General features: G+C 47.3%; 1 protein-coding gene across 1 annotated transcript in view; it reads right to left on the bottom strand.

The window, feature by feature from the left end:
* Positions 1 to 2,187: 2,187 nt before the first annotated feature.
* Positions 2,188 to 12,776, bottom strand: part of LAMC1 (laminin subunit gamma 1) — a 64,892-nt gene continuing 54,303 nt past the window's right edge. Inside the window, exons 14-28 of the mRNA XM_066555502.1 lie at positions 11,529 to 11,774; positions 11,091 to 11,244; positions 10,518 to 10,660; positions 9,646 to 9,824; positions 9,335 to 9,491; positions 6,832 to 7,037; positions 6,289 to 6,368; positions 5,819 to 5,956; positions 5,487 to 5,631; positions 4,998 to 5,147; positions 4,503 to 4,617; positions 3,973 to 4,172; positions 3,594 to 3,752; positions 2,999 to 3,098; positions 2,188 to 2,631 (exon numbers count right to left, since the gene is read on the bottom strand). Of these exons, the coding sequence (XP_066411599.1) occupies positions 2,375 to 2,631; positions 2,999 to 3,098; positions 3,594 to 3,752; positions 3,973 to 4,172; positions 4,503 to 4,617; positions 4,998 to 5,147; positions 5,487 to 5,631; positions 5,819 to 5,956; positions 6,289 to 6,368; positions 6,832 to 7,037; positions 9,335 to 9,491; positions 9,646 to 9,824; positions 10,518 to 10,660; positions 11,091 to 11,244; positions 11,529 to 11,774 (2,429 nt within the window). The 3' untranslated portion in view covers positions 2,188 to 2,374. The remainder of the gene's footprint in view (positions 2,632 to 2,998; positions 3,099 to 3,593; positions 3,753 to 3,972; positions 4,173 to 4,502; positions 4,618 to 4,997; positions 5,148 to 5,486; positions 5,632 to 5,818; positions 5,957 to 6,288; positions 6,369 to 6,831; positions 7,038 to 9,334; positions 9,492 to 9,645; positions 9,825 to 10,517; positions 10,661 to 11,090; positions 11,245 to 11,528; positions 11,775 to 12,776) is intronic.

Raw genomic sequence — 12,776 nt, 5'->3', positions numbered from 1 at the left:
AAACGGCTTAAGAAAAAAAAAAAAAACAACACAAGAGAGCAGGAAACCTTAGGCCTGAGGTCAGCCAGGGCATGCACACATCTGCTCTTCTCACAGCCTTGGCAGAGGTGATGTGGTCACAGCTATCTTCCCAGAGTGACCCAATGTCCCTGTGTGTGCAGGCACAGGGAGCTCTCCTCCAGAGGTGTTTGCAGGCAGGAGGGAAATCCCACAATCATTAAAGGAAGGGATACAAGAGCCATGCAGAGTTTGCTGGGAAGAGCAGCACTGTCTGCACCAAGCCTCCTGCCTTGCACAGTGGTATCAAGATGTCCCCAAATGCAGCTCTCTGACCACCTCAGAGCTGGTCTGGTCTCCCAACAGAGCTACAGCTCCTCCCAGCTCAGCTGCAAAGCCACAGCCCCTGCTCCACTGCTGGCACAGGGGACACAGCACCGGGTGCTGCAGGCACCGTGGGGAGCAGGGCTGGCTTTGGAGACTGGGCTGGAAAGCAGCCACCCAACAGGCAAAGTGGTTATGGATGGGTGCTGGGGATACAACAGAGGGAAGCAAGCAGGAGCCCAGCCAGGAGAAATCCCAAGCTTTAAGGGAATGATACAGAGAGAAGCAATACATGGTGCACCTGCCCCGGTGGCTACAGGGGAAAGCACATAGAGGAGGCCAGGCTGTGCCACTCTGGAAATCTGGCTGATTTTATATTTACACACACATACACACACACAAGAGACTTCCTCACACTATAATCATGATAAAAAATGGAAAAAAAAATCACATTCACACAAAAAACATAAATTTGAAATAATTAATAGCACCAGTGTGTGTCAGATAATAATTTCTTCCCCGCTACGCAAACGTACAAAGTTGCATAGTGTTTAAGGATAGATATATACTGGATCTCAGGGAAAGGGGGAGGGATGCCAGGCTGGAGGCAAGGAGGAAGCTGCAGAGGAAGCTCTTGTCTGGGAGCAAGGGGCTCCCTGCTGCTCCCAGCCAGCAGCAGCGAGCACTGCCTGGGCAGGGAGCCTGCAGGGAAGGCCTGGGAGTGGAGTAAAAGGCAGAGCTGCCACCTGAGCCTGGCCTGAGGTCCCTGTGCTGTGGCAGCTTTGTGGTGACTGGGAGATTTGGAGGCAAAAAGAAAGGAGGGCACCAGGAAATTCCAGCTCTTCCTCCCAGCTTTAAAACAGGCAAAAGGCAAGAGCAATGGCAGAAGAGATAAAAATCCCACTGTCCTCCTTCAGGTAAAAGATGGGGAAAAAAAAAGACCTTTCCATTTCCATTCATGTGCCCCCTTCCTTCCCCACCCTAAGACATTCAGCATGGAGGCCAGTGCAGCTGTCAGAACTCTCTGGAAGGCAGCTCTCCTCTTCAGCAAGACTTGTCCTGCTTCAACAAACTCATTTGTCAGTCTGACATTCTGAGCCCAGAAAACCAGATCCTCTGGAAATTCAGTAGCAACTGATGGGAATGCAGCTTGTGGCTTCCACACTCTGGCAGTCTGGACTAGCCAGCAGGTAGCAGCTTTCAGACCAGACCCAAAACTTCTCCACAGAACAGAAGTGGGGCTGACAAGATCCACCACTCCACCAGTATCCCATCTTCCCAAAGAGCCCTAATCAGAGGCTGCCTTTCTCTCATAGTAATGCATCCTCACAGAAAGCATTTCAGAAAGAGGCTTCAGCTATTTTGCCAAAGGCTACCAACACTGTTGGATTGGCCACATAGTGATGAAAAAAATAAATTCACAGGGTTAGAAGTTGGGAAGAAGGATCTGAATTGAGTGCAGCTATACTGGCCATTACAGTAATACTTTGGTAGCCATCCCCTTCCTTCATAGGGACAAAGAGCTCTAGGACTGAGGATTTTATAAAGGGAGAAGACAGGAGAGAAAGTTGTGTTAGTTTTGCCTTGCTGTATACAGCTCACATAGTTATTTCTGAACCACAGTATAAAGAGTCCAGAGCATCTCTCATCCTTGCACTAATCGAAGGGAAACTGTGTCTGAGGAAGGGGCAAAGGTGGAGTGCTCAGGAAAACAACCTATATAAAAAACCCCTTTGATGCCCAAAGACGGATATTTAATTTGCTTCTCAAAAAAAAAAAAAAAACCCGAACAAAGAAACAAACAAACAAAAAAAAACCCCACAAAAAAACCCCAAACAAAACAAAACAAAAAAACCCCAAAACAAACAAAAAAAAAAACAACAAACAAAAAAAAAACAAAAAAACCCCCAAAACTTTCAACTTATCCTGATTTGAAAGGAAACAGTGGCTGCGAGCAGCAGAGTTGGGGATTTGGAGAAGGCAATGTGTGTTAAGGCACTCCATGGCTGAACCACCACTCACCAGGGCGATTCCCCCCACCCCCAGCACACCCTTAGGGCTTCTCAATGGACGGGGTGTTGAAACAGCCAGATGGCAAGGTCTTCCTGATGTCCTCCAGGTTGCTAATGTCCTTCAGGATCTCTTCAATGTCCCTGTTGTAGGCCTGTATCGCATCATCTTGCTTCTTGGCTTCTCTCTCAAGGAAAGACACTTTCTGGTCCAGGTCACTGTCTTTCATCTGGTCTTTGGCACTGTTCAAGGTACCTTCAATTTCATTCAGTTTGTTCAAGTCCACTGTCTCCAGCTGCCCTGAAAAGCCAGAAGCAAACAGTGAAGTGCATGAAAACCTCTATGGCACCCTGAGTGCTCACACAGTTGAGCCCACAGCAGATCTCCATCAGAGCATCTCCAGCCTCTGAAACAGGACCAACCACATGGGTGACATCTCCACTGTCTCAAGAAGTCTTCAGTTTGCTGAAAAACCAACAGAGAGCGTTGCCAAACAAGCTCTGAGGCTACTTGGGAAAAAAAAAACCCAAAGTCCTTGCCAAAAACACACAAACCCAATTTCAAGAGATCAACAGATCCATCTGGTTCCTCAAACAAAACTGGCTGGAAACCCAGCACATATCAGGAAAACACTCAAAAGCATAGAGAACATTGAAGACAGTCCTACCTAGCTGATCCAACAGGTCATTAATGACAGTAAGCAGGCTGTTGACAGAGTTCTTAGCTTTTCTTGCATTGTCTTCTGCCTCCTGGGCAGCCTGTGAGGCCTGTAGGATATAAAAAAAATGAAAGCACAAAAAAGGTGTAGGGATTACAAAACTGATGCCTCTCCTTTGCAGATAGTCACCACATCACTGCCTTCTCACCCCAGAATAACAATCCTGCACAAAGATCTTTATCACAGGGCTGGGGAAAAGACTGGCAATCTTCAAGTAATCAGTTTTCTGAGTATTTCAGGATGGGGATCCCTGAACACTGAGCAGGATTTTGCAGTAAAGGGCAGGATGGAATCAATAGGGCTATACAGTCAGGTTTTAGCTATAATAAAAGGAAAAGTAGCTTTCAAATTCCAGCAGGGAGCTTATGCTAATGCACCAGAACTTGCCTCCTTTTCAGTCCCACTTAAAACTTGGAAGAGTCAGAATACTGGCTGGACCCAGCGCTGTCCTTGCCAGAGGAGAGCAGGAGGAAAGGCTCCATTGCCAGGACAGCAGGGAGAAGGCAGCTCCTAGCCACTGCTGTCACCTGCCAGCAGTACTCACCTCATTTGCCATCTTCATATCCTGCTCAGCATCAGCCTGCTTCCTCTTCAGCTCCTTCTCTGCATCCTGCAGCTGCTTCATCATGTCATCCACCTCCCTGGCCAGTCCTGTCACATCAGCAAAGGTCTTGTCGGCTTCGGCTCTGGTAGCAGCAGCACTCTGCAGCCAACAGGTGGGACAGGATGGAAAAAGGTGGTGAAGGGGCAGAACTTCCTTCAATCCTTCTCATCAAAATGCACTGACTTCCTGTCTTGCCATGTTTTGCATGTGCAGCGGGGAATACAGCAGGGGGCACAGGGGGCTCACCAGGAAACACTGCAGCAGGAGTTCCTGCAATCCCACAGCAGGATCTCAGAGGGGGGAGCTGCAGCACACCCACCTTCTGAACGGAGCTGGCAATCTTCTCAGCATCATCTGCTCTGGCCTTGGCCTCACGGGCATCAGCAGCAGCGTTGCCCAGTGCCAGCTCTGCCTGCTGAGTCTTGTTGTTGGCCTCTGCAATGGTCTGGCTGATGGCAGGGATCTTCTTCAGCGCCTCCTCGGCCGCCGTCTTGTTATCGTTCACCCGCTTGTCAAAGTCTAAGGGGGCAAAGCAGATCCTTATCACGTGCTCCAGGAGAGCCTTGGGATGCTCCTCTGACCAAGCTACCCAAGGCTTTGCTGCCCTGACATTGGAGGGATGGTCAGCTCTCCCTATTGCACATCTTCTGATGCTAAATAAGGAAGTTAAAAGGTAATTTCCAGTCCCTGAAAAGGCTCATACTTTTTCTTTAAAGAAAAACAAGCTGAAAGAACACACCCAACATTCAGATAAGGGCAATAGCAGGGCCTCTTTAACCAGAATATCCTACTGCCAAGTGACTTGTCACACTGGAATTGAAGGATTCACTCCAAGTGCTTCCTCTTTACCTTTCAGGTTCCTGAGAATGGTATTGGCCTCCTGTAGTGTGCCACTACTCTTCCGAGCAGCTTCTTCAGCCAGGGCTTTTGCTGCATCTGCTCGAGCCAAGAGCTGGTCTGCAGTCTGAGGAGACAGGACATGTACCAATGCATTCCCACTTTCTGAAGGACAATCGTGTGTGTCAAAAAGCACTGTTAAGCCCCAAACAACAACACCATCCAGAAGAGCAGTGCTTCCTCTGAGACCAGATGAGTGTATGTACTTTGGGAATACTGCTCTAAATACAAAGTTGACACCACATCTGGCAAATATCTCCTATTTTCACACACAGCCTCAAAGCCATTGCTTTTAACCTCTTTCTGCATCTCCTTTTTGGGGCCATTCTTCAGCATTCTTATAATCAATAACACTAAAATGAAATCATTTGCATCTGGCCAGTTACTTGTCTTCCTTGTTTTTTTTTTTTTCCCAGGGAACAAAAGCCTGCACAAAGTAGAACTGACCTGCTGCTCTGTCTTCCCTTTCTCCAAGAGGTTCTTTACTTCTAACTCCTTTCCTTTCATATCTTCTCTCAAGTCCTCGTAATCCTTTAGCTTCCTGGCAATTAGTTGATCCAGTTCCTCTGCTTCCTTCTTGATCTTATTTGCTTTATTCTGCAGGTGGAAATCACACACAGAGATTCCTGAATGTTAAAGAATTCCTGAACAGGTGGTAAATTTTTCCACTTCTACATTCAAGCCAAGATGTCTGGCAAATATTTCAGATTTCTGTCTTTCAGAAACTGGGGGAGGTGGGGTTTATGTAGGTGGTTTCTGAATTTACATCTCCTGCATAAATGTTGCAATTGCATAAAAGTTGGATTATGCCTAGATGGACAAGAAGTGTTGTCCACAGAGTGTTTTTATGCAGAGAACATCAGCAGAGCACATGTAAGGTATGCCAGCAACCTAGCAATCCTCAGAAATAGTGCACATGATGGTGCCCACATGTACCTCTAGCCCCGTGGAATCCACAGTAGGCAGGCTGGTGAGGTTGGCATATATCTGCAGGGCTCTGTTTCCAGCTTCCTCTGCCTCTGCAAGCACCTTGGTGGCCTGTTTCTCTAGGTCTCGAGACATATTCCTTGCTTGATTGTACCTAAAAAATCCCAAGGATCCAGTTATGAAACAGTATATTCTGTAGAACTGAACTTAATAAGAGAGTGGAGAGGCTAAGAAATCAAAAATCACCTCCCACAAAATCCAAAGCAGATAGAGGGATTGTCTTAGTTTTAAGCACTGTTCTAAAGTCAGGAAATAAAAACAATTTTCTGTTTCTGACTCACTTCTGGTTGAGCTCATCAATATCAATTGCAGTTTGGTTTTCTCCAGCCAGGGTTTTCAGCAGCAGCTGATACGCTTCCGTGGAAGTATCATTTGCAGCCTTGGCTGTGCGAACAATCTCATCAGCTTCCTTTTTGTGCCTGATGACAAAAGAAAAACAATGCCATTAGATTTGTCAGCCAATAGTTTTTATCCTCAGTTCTTGATTATATTCTCTCTTCCTTCATTCCTTCCCCCAGATTTACACATGGGAGATGCTGAAACATTAGTAATGGAAGATGGTTGCCATGTGTGTCACCCACATGAGCAATGTTTGCCCTCAGGGCTACACAGCCACCATCCCAGAGCACCAGTCCCTTAAGCAGCAAAGGGTGTGTGTTTCCCAGCCAGGAAATGAAATTCTGCTTCCCCCTTGCAGAGAAGAGCAGGGCCCTGACAAAGGCCATGATGAGTGTGTCTTGGCACAGCCTACCTTTCTGCCAGCTTACGAGCCTCTTCTGCCAAGTGAGTCATGTTGTTGGGGTCCCCACTTTGCTCTGGAGGTGTAATGGACTGGAAGAGAAAAAGAAAGAAAAAAAAACCCTTAAAGATCCTTTCTAATCTTTTATTTGTATTTGCTTTAAATATTTATTGTCATGCTCTAAATGCTTAGATATGTGTCTAACCTACTTCTCACTTCTCTGCATGTTTTTCTTAAGTCCATGCAGTTTCCACCACTGGTTACCCCTTGAAAAACAACAAATATTTTAGACTTTTATGTTTTAGACTTTTATGTTGGTTTGGGCTAAGATACTATCTGTAACTGACAGTGGTGAACTTCACTGATTTCCCATAATCGACAGTGGTGAACTTCACTGATTTCCCATAATCGACAGTGGTGAACTTCACTGATTTCCCATGATCTTGATGCAAATTTGCTGTATGAGGGAGACAGCAAGTGGAGAAACACACCAGAGGCACAAAAGGAAAGGCCCTCAGCCTCCCCCAGCTGTGTGGGATCCCAGCACACACTCACCACGTTGTCAGCTGCCATCTTGGCCCTCTCCAGCATATCAGAAGCCATGCTGATCAGGTCCTCAGTGTCCTCCACCCGCACCCGCGCCTGCTCCGCCAGGTTCTCCGTGTCCTGCACTGTGCCCTGGATGTTCCTCAGCCTGTTCAGCTGACTCACTAAGGTGCTGTTGATGTCTTTGAGACGATCCATTAGACCCTGATCTACGTCTGAAACACAGGACAAAAAAGAGAGGAAGCAAAATTAATTAGAGCAGGAAGAGAAGCTGGAGCAGCAGCTTACCACAGCAGGCACCGTGTTGGTAGGTTAATCCTCTACTGGAAGGGAACCAGGCAAAGCCATTTCACAAGTCACTTAGCTTGAGATCAAAGTCATAATCAGAATGTGCACCAACAGGAGAAATGAAAAGCCATGAACTGCTAATAAGACAATCCTGCTGGGTATTGGAACTGACTCTGATGGGAGATTTTGTGTTCAGAATCATGTTTTACCTCTCATGTTTACCTCATGTTTTACCTCTCTCATTGACTTAAAATGACAACAGAACTGCTCCTCAATAGGTATGAAATGTCTGTTTGGTGAATTCCCTTTAGTTTATCTCCTAGAAATTGAGCAGAGACAGACAAATAGTGCAGATGTACATTTTTCCACACTCAGGGCAACAATGGCTACTCTGAAGAAAGACCTAAGGAGCTCCACATGGAGCAGCCAGGAGCTGTGTGGAATAGCAAACCCTCTCCAAACTCTCCTCAAACCAAAGGGCTGGCAAAAGCTGTGAGCCTTGGTTCTCACATATGTAGGATTTATAAGGCACCCACACTTCACCAAATTTTTGGACCATCAGGTAACTCCCCACAACAGCATCTAAATAACAGAGGCATCACAGCCCAGGTATGTATTTGCCTCACAACCATGGCAGTAACTTTTGAAAAGCTGAGAGTGTTACCAAGAATTAAAGTGCAAGCAGAAGCCCACAGAACTCCAAAATTAAGACTGGTCAAATACTTTGACCTTGCAACAGATCTTAAGTATTGAACATGAACATTTGACACATTTCAAAAACATACTATCACAGAAAAACAGAAATAACTTCTTCAGCTGCGCACAGATTTTTGCCAGGGTAGTTTTTGTTGCATTTACCTTTCCCTCTTAGTAAGAGAAGAACCTGGAGCTGGGGAAGAATTTGGAGCACAAGTCTCATGAGAAGCAGCTGAAGGAGCTGGGAGGGGTTGAGCCTGGAGAAAAGGAGGCTCAGGGGGGACCTTCTGTCGATCCACAACTCCCTGACAGGAGGGTGCACCCAGGGTGTCAGGCTCTGCTCCCAAGGAAGAGGGACAGGATGAGAGGAAACAGCTCCAAGCTGTGCCTGGGGAGGTTTTGGTTGGATAGTGGGAAAAATTTCTTCACTTAAAGGGTTGTCCAGGGAAATGCTGAATCACCATCCCTGGAGGGATCTAAAAGCTGGGTGGATGTGGCACTTGGGAACATGGGTTAATGGTGGCCTTGGCAGTGCTGGGGGGCAGGGAAGACTTGGACTTGATCTTAAGGGTCTTTCCAAATAAATGATTCTATGATTCTAAGACAGAGAGAGAGATCAAAATTCCACCACAAAACCAAATCCATTCCCTCATCTTTCTGCAATCCCCATCCTGCTACCCCCTTATGTGGGACTATTATCTAGGCAGTAAAAATCTACCTCAGCTAAAGCTGACAAAAGCTTAAGCAACCATTCTCACTGGCAGGAATCTTCCCAAGCAAATGCCAGCATTAGATGTGTGTTAGCTTTTTCCCAGCTTCACACAAAGGGGACAAATTTTCCCAAAATGGTCTGAAATCACTGAACCAGCTCCCAGGAGAACATTTTTACTGCAAAGTCAATAGTCTCCTTCAGGCTTCCCTTTTCCAAAACACACATCATCTTATACATTAAAGAGACCCTAAGGACAAACCACTGTCACAAACATGACAAACATCCTGTGGTAGTGGTGACAACACAAGAACAAATTTGAAATGGAGTTTAACAGGAAAAACAGCATTCTTCAGAATATTCTACACTTGATGGTGGGATAATTAAGTTTGCCATCAGGATTTTGAAGCCGCCATTCTGATCACCAATGATCAGAACAACAAGAACTATTAGAGCCCAAGATGTTTGAGCAAATTTAAAGCATAGTAAGTATACTGGAAAGTTTTCTGCTTGTGTAACAAATAAAACCTTCCTTTGCATCAAGGTAAGAGGGTAACACATAAAACACTTCCATCCATGCAGAGCTAGAGGCAGATCCTTACTTCCATGTGCAACAAAGACCACTGGTAGAACAGCATGGATAAAAGCACAGCCACTGTTGTTATGATAACAACATTCACTGACCCAGTGCTGCCTGAAATTGCTGTCAATCCTGGAGCACAGAACTGGCATGAAATAAAACATGCTGTCTCCAAAGGGAACAGGAACATGAGGCAAAGAACTCATTTAGTTGGTCCAGGCCTGATCAGGTCAGCTCACCTTTGCTCTTTTGTGCCTCATGGAGCAGCTCCGTAACTTCTCTTTCTGCCTGTTTCAACCGCTCTTCGAAGGCTTCATCAGTTACAGTTTCTTCTCTGCTACCCAGATTTGCTATAAGATTCTCCAGCTCCTGCAGCCTTTGACGTTGCTCTGCCACCTACATGAGAGGGAGAGAGCACAGCTCTGACACAGCAAAGCACCTTGAGCCGCTCTGCTTTCAGCAACCACCAACAGCCATGGGCCGGAACGCTGCGCAACTGGACACGTGCCACCATCTCCAGTGGTACCAACAGCAGTGTGTGTGGCCTTACCTTGTCTTTCACTAGTCTGTAACAGGCTGGACACTCCTGGCAGCCTGGCCAGGAGCGATTGTAGAAGTAGTTCTCCTCGCACTGGTTGCAGCGGCTCCCCACAAAGCCTTCCTTGCACTCACAGTGACCGCTCTCCTGGCACTGCAGGGACCGCGAGCCCTCGGGATCACAGTCGCAGGCTGCAGGGGCGGTAAACCTCAGTCAGACTGCAGGACAGGCACAAATACCCTACAACTCACAGGATGGGAGGATATGCTTAATACCCTAAAACATCTGCAAGAGCTACGGGGCACAAACTCACAGCTGGACCTCCCTCCTGATCGCAGTGCTTCTACTCACAAGCAGGATCCAACACTCACTGTGTGTGTTCAGTGTTGCCATTACCTCTCCCACAAAGCATTATTCTACCATACTGCATTGTAACCAACTGCAGTTAGTTTTGCTGCTCTTTACAGGCAGGGATATCAATGAGGAAAGTTTGGATCAACCTGCTTTGCAATCATGTTTAAAAGATCAGCTGCTCCTCCAGACAGAACCTGGATACTGCAGAGTAACTGTGCAGGGACACATTAGGAAACAGGGCTGCTGGAGGCCAAGATGCAGAGAACATATTTACACCAAGGAGAAGTAGATATCTACTAATTTGGATATCTAGTAAGTCAGACAAGAAAAAGGTAACAAAAGAAGAAGGGGATAAGCTGTAATACAGACATCAAATTACGTCACACACAGTGTGGACATAAAAGTGCCAACTTCTGCTGTGATGAGGAGCAAGGTGACAAAATACCTTCCCAGAGGCAGAAGGAAAGCAAAGGCAGGGCTGGGTGTGCAACATCCTTCCCACCTGCCTCCCTGTGGCCCCTCAGACTTACGTTTGCAGCCTTCAGAGCCAAAGCCGAAGTGGTTGGGCTCACATCTGTCACAGTGCTGGCCGGTGACGCCGGGCTGGCACTCGCACTGCCCCGTCCGGATGTCACACTGCCCGCTGGTGGAGCCCAGCGCGTGGCAGTTGCACCTGGGGGAGGCAGGCACACGTCAGATGTGACACAGAAGGGACACGTGGGGTCTCTCTGAAGAGCACAGCTCAACATTTGCATTTGCCAAAAGCCACTTTTCTTGCTGTGAAGATGCAGCAGGCGAGGCACTGAGCTTTTGAACCATGCAAGGTCACTTGCTGCCTGCACTAAAAAAAGAACCCAAGAGCCCCTGCTACAATCACGAAGTCATGTGGCAGTTTTCTATTTAAAACCCTGATTTAGAGCTCTTTATAAAGCTATTTATAAGTCAGGCTTTTTGTACAGCCTTAGTAGCTGCTCCTTGACCACTGCTCTTCCCCACCCACAGTGGCAGAGGCACACCTGTTACTTGTGACAAACATCACATTCCTGCACAACGTCAGCACCTCCAAATCCAGGGTCTCTGCCCCAAGCCAAGCCAAACCTCACCTCTCACAGCCACGTCCACTCTGGAGGTTGAAGAATCCAGGCTCACAGGCACTGCAGTCCCTCCCAGTGACATGAGACAAGCACTCACACTGCCCAGTCACTTGATTGCAGATCGTCTGCTGATTCACTGTGCCGTATGGATTGCAGTGACAAGCTGCAAAAATAAAAAGGTATGGAGAAACATGCACCAACTTAGAAATCCCTTGTGGTACTGGTACTTACTCTAACGGGCCTGGATCCAAACCACATGGCCACCCAGCCCCTGCATCACACAATGCTTTTGCTTTGATAGCACTAAGTGCCCACAAAGCTTTTAGCAAGCTCAAACCACCAAATCAGGGTAAAGCCACACATTGCTGCTGACGGGCACAAGTGACAGCCCGACAGCAGCTCCTGGGGACAGAACCATTTTTAAATGCAACAAGAAGCAAGTCTGACCTCTGCACTTGTCTGAGGGGTCAGAGGCCAGGGGGTTCCCAAAGAAGCCGTCCTTGCAGCGGTCGCAGTAGAAGCCAGCAGTGTTGTGGATGCACTTGAGGCACTCGCCGGTCTGGCGGTCGCAGTTGCCCACGGCGTTGGGGTCGATGTTGTTGTTGCACTGGCACAGGCGGCACGGCCTCACGGCACCATTCCTGCCCAGGGGGTCTCCAAAATAGGCATCATCACACAGCTCACACCTCTTACCTGGGACACAACACAGACACGGGTGCTGCAGCAGAAAGCCCTTTGCTGCCATCTCACATGGATCCCCTTTCACTCCCTTCTGAAAAGTAAACTCTTCAGCTTCTTCCCTTTCATCCTTCTGCTGGGACCAGACACAAATCCCTCCTCATCTCTACATTCAAGCTGATTTTTCACTGGAACTTTGCATTATGAATTACTTCCATTCTTCCTTCCCTCCTATCCCTTTAAGCCAGACCTATTTGCTGCAATTTGTTGTTAATTTAAGAATCCCAAGAGGTAGAGTTCCGTGGGGCATCACTGCTCCAGGAAGCTCCTCTGCCAATGAGACCTGCCAAACCTCCACAGGCAGCCACTGAAGCATCCAATTCAGCAGCTTCCTACACTCACTGCAGATCTGACCTCCCCAGCCAGAGGGGAGCTCCATTTCTTAGGCAGTTCTTGCACAAACAAACCCCCTTTTTCCTCACATCCCAAGAAGGTGGTGTGAGATAGGAGAAACTCCTCTGCAATCACATAGCTACAAGAAAGATCAGCTGCTACAGACACCTGAGCTGAAGGGCACTGCTTTGGTTCACAATTCAGTGGCACCCACAGGAAGCCCCATGAGCTGCTTATGTCCTTGGGCAGAGGCTGTCCTAAGCACTCAAGAATGTACAGGTATTTTGTACTTTGGACTCTGCCATGCCAAGCATGAAATCAGCAGAGAAGCATGAAGGCTGCCAGTCATCCTATGACTTCCTTGCTGTTTGCAGGCAGAACAAAAGTTTCTGCTTAACAACTCAGTTACATGCTTGGACTTCAGAGCTTATTGCTAAAAAAAAGATCAGTATCTGTTCACATATTTCTCCTTAAAACTGCTGAGCACTAGTTTGATCTTCTATTTCTTTGGGCAGCACTTTGTGAGTCACTGTAGCCTTCCTGCTCTTCCTAGGAAGCATCCTGTAGTGCCTCACTTGCTGGCAAACTGCACCTTCTAATTTTATTTCAGTCTGACCTGCCTTC

This window comes from Molothrus aeneus, chromosome 9 (assembly GCF_037042795.1).
Source record: "Molothrus aeneus isolate 106 chromosome 9, BPBGC_Maene_1.0, whole genome shotgun sequence".
Taxonomy (NCBI): Eukaryota; Metazoa; Chordata; class Aves; order Passeriformes; family Icteridae; genus Molothrus; species Molothrus aeneus.
Note: the sequence above shows the minus strand (reverse complement) of the source record. Positions and strands in the feature narration are given on the sequence as shown.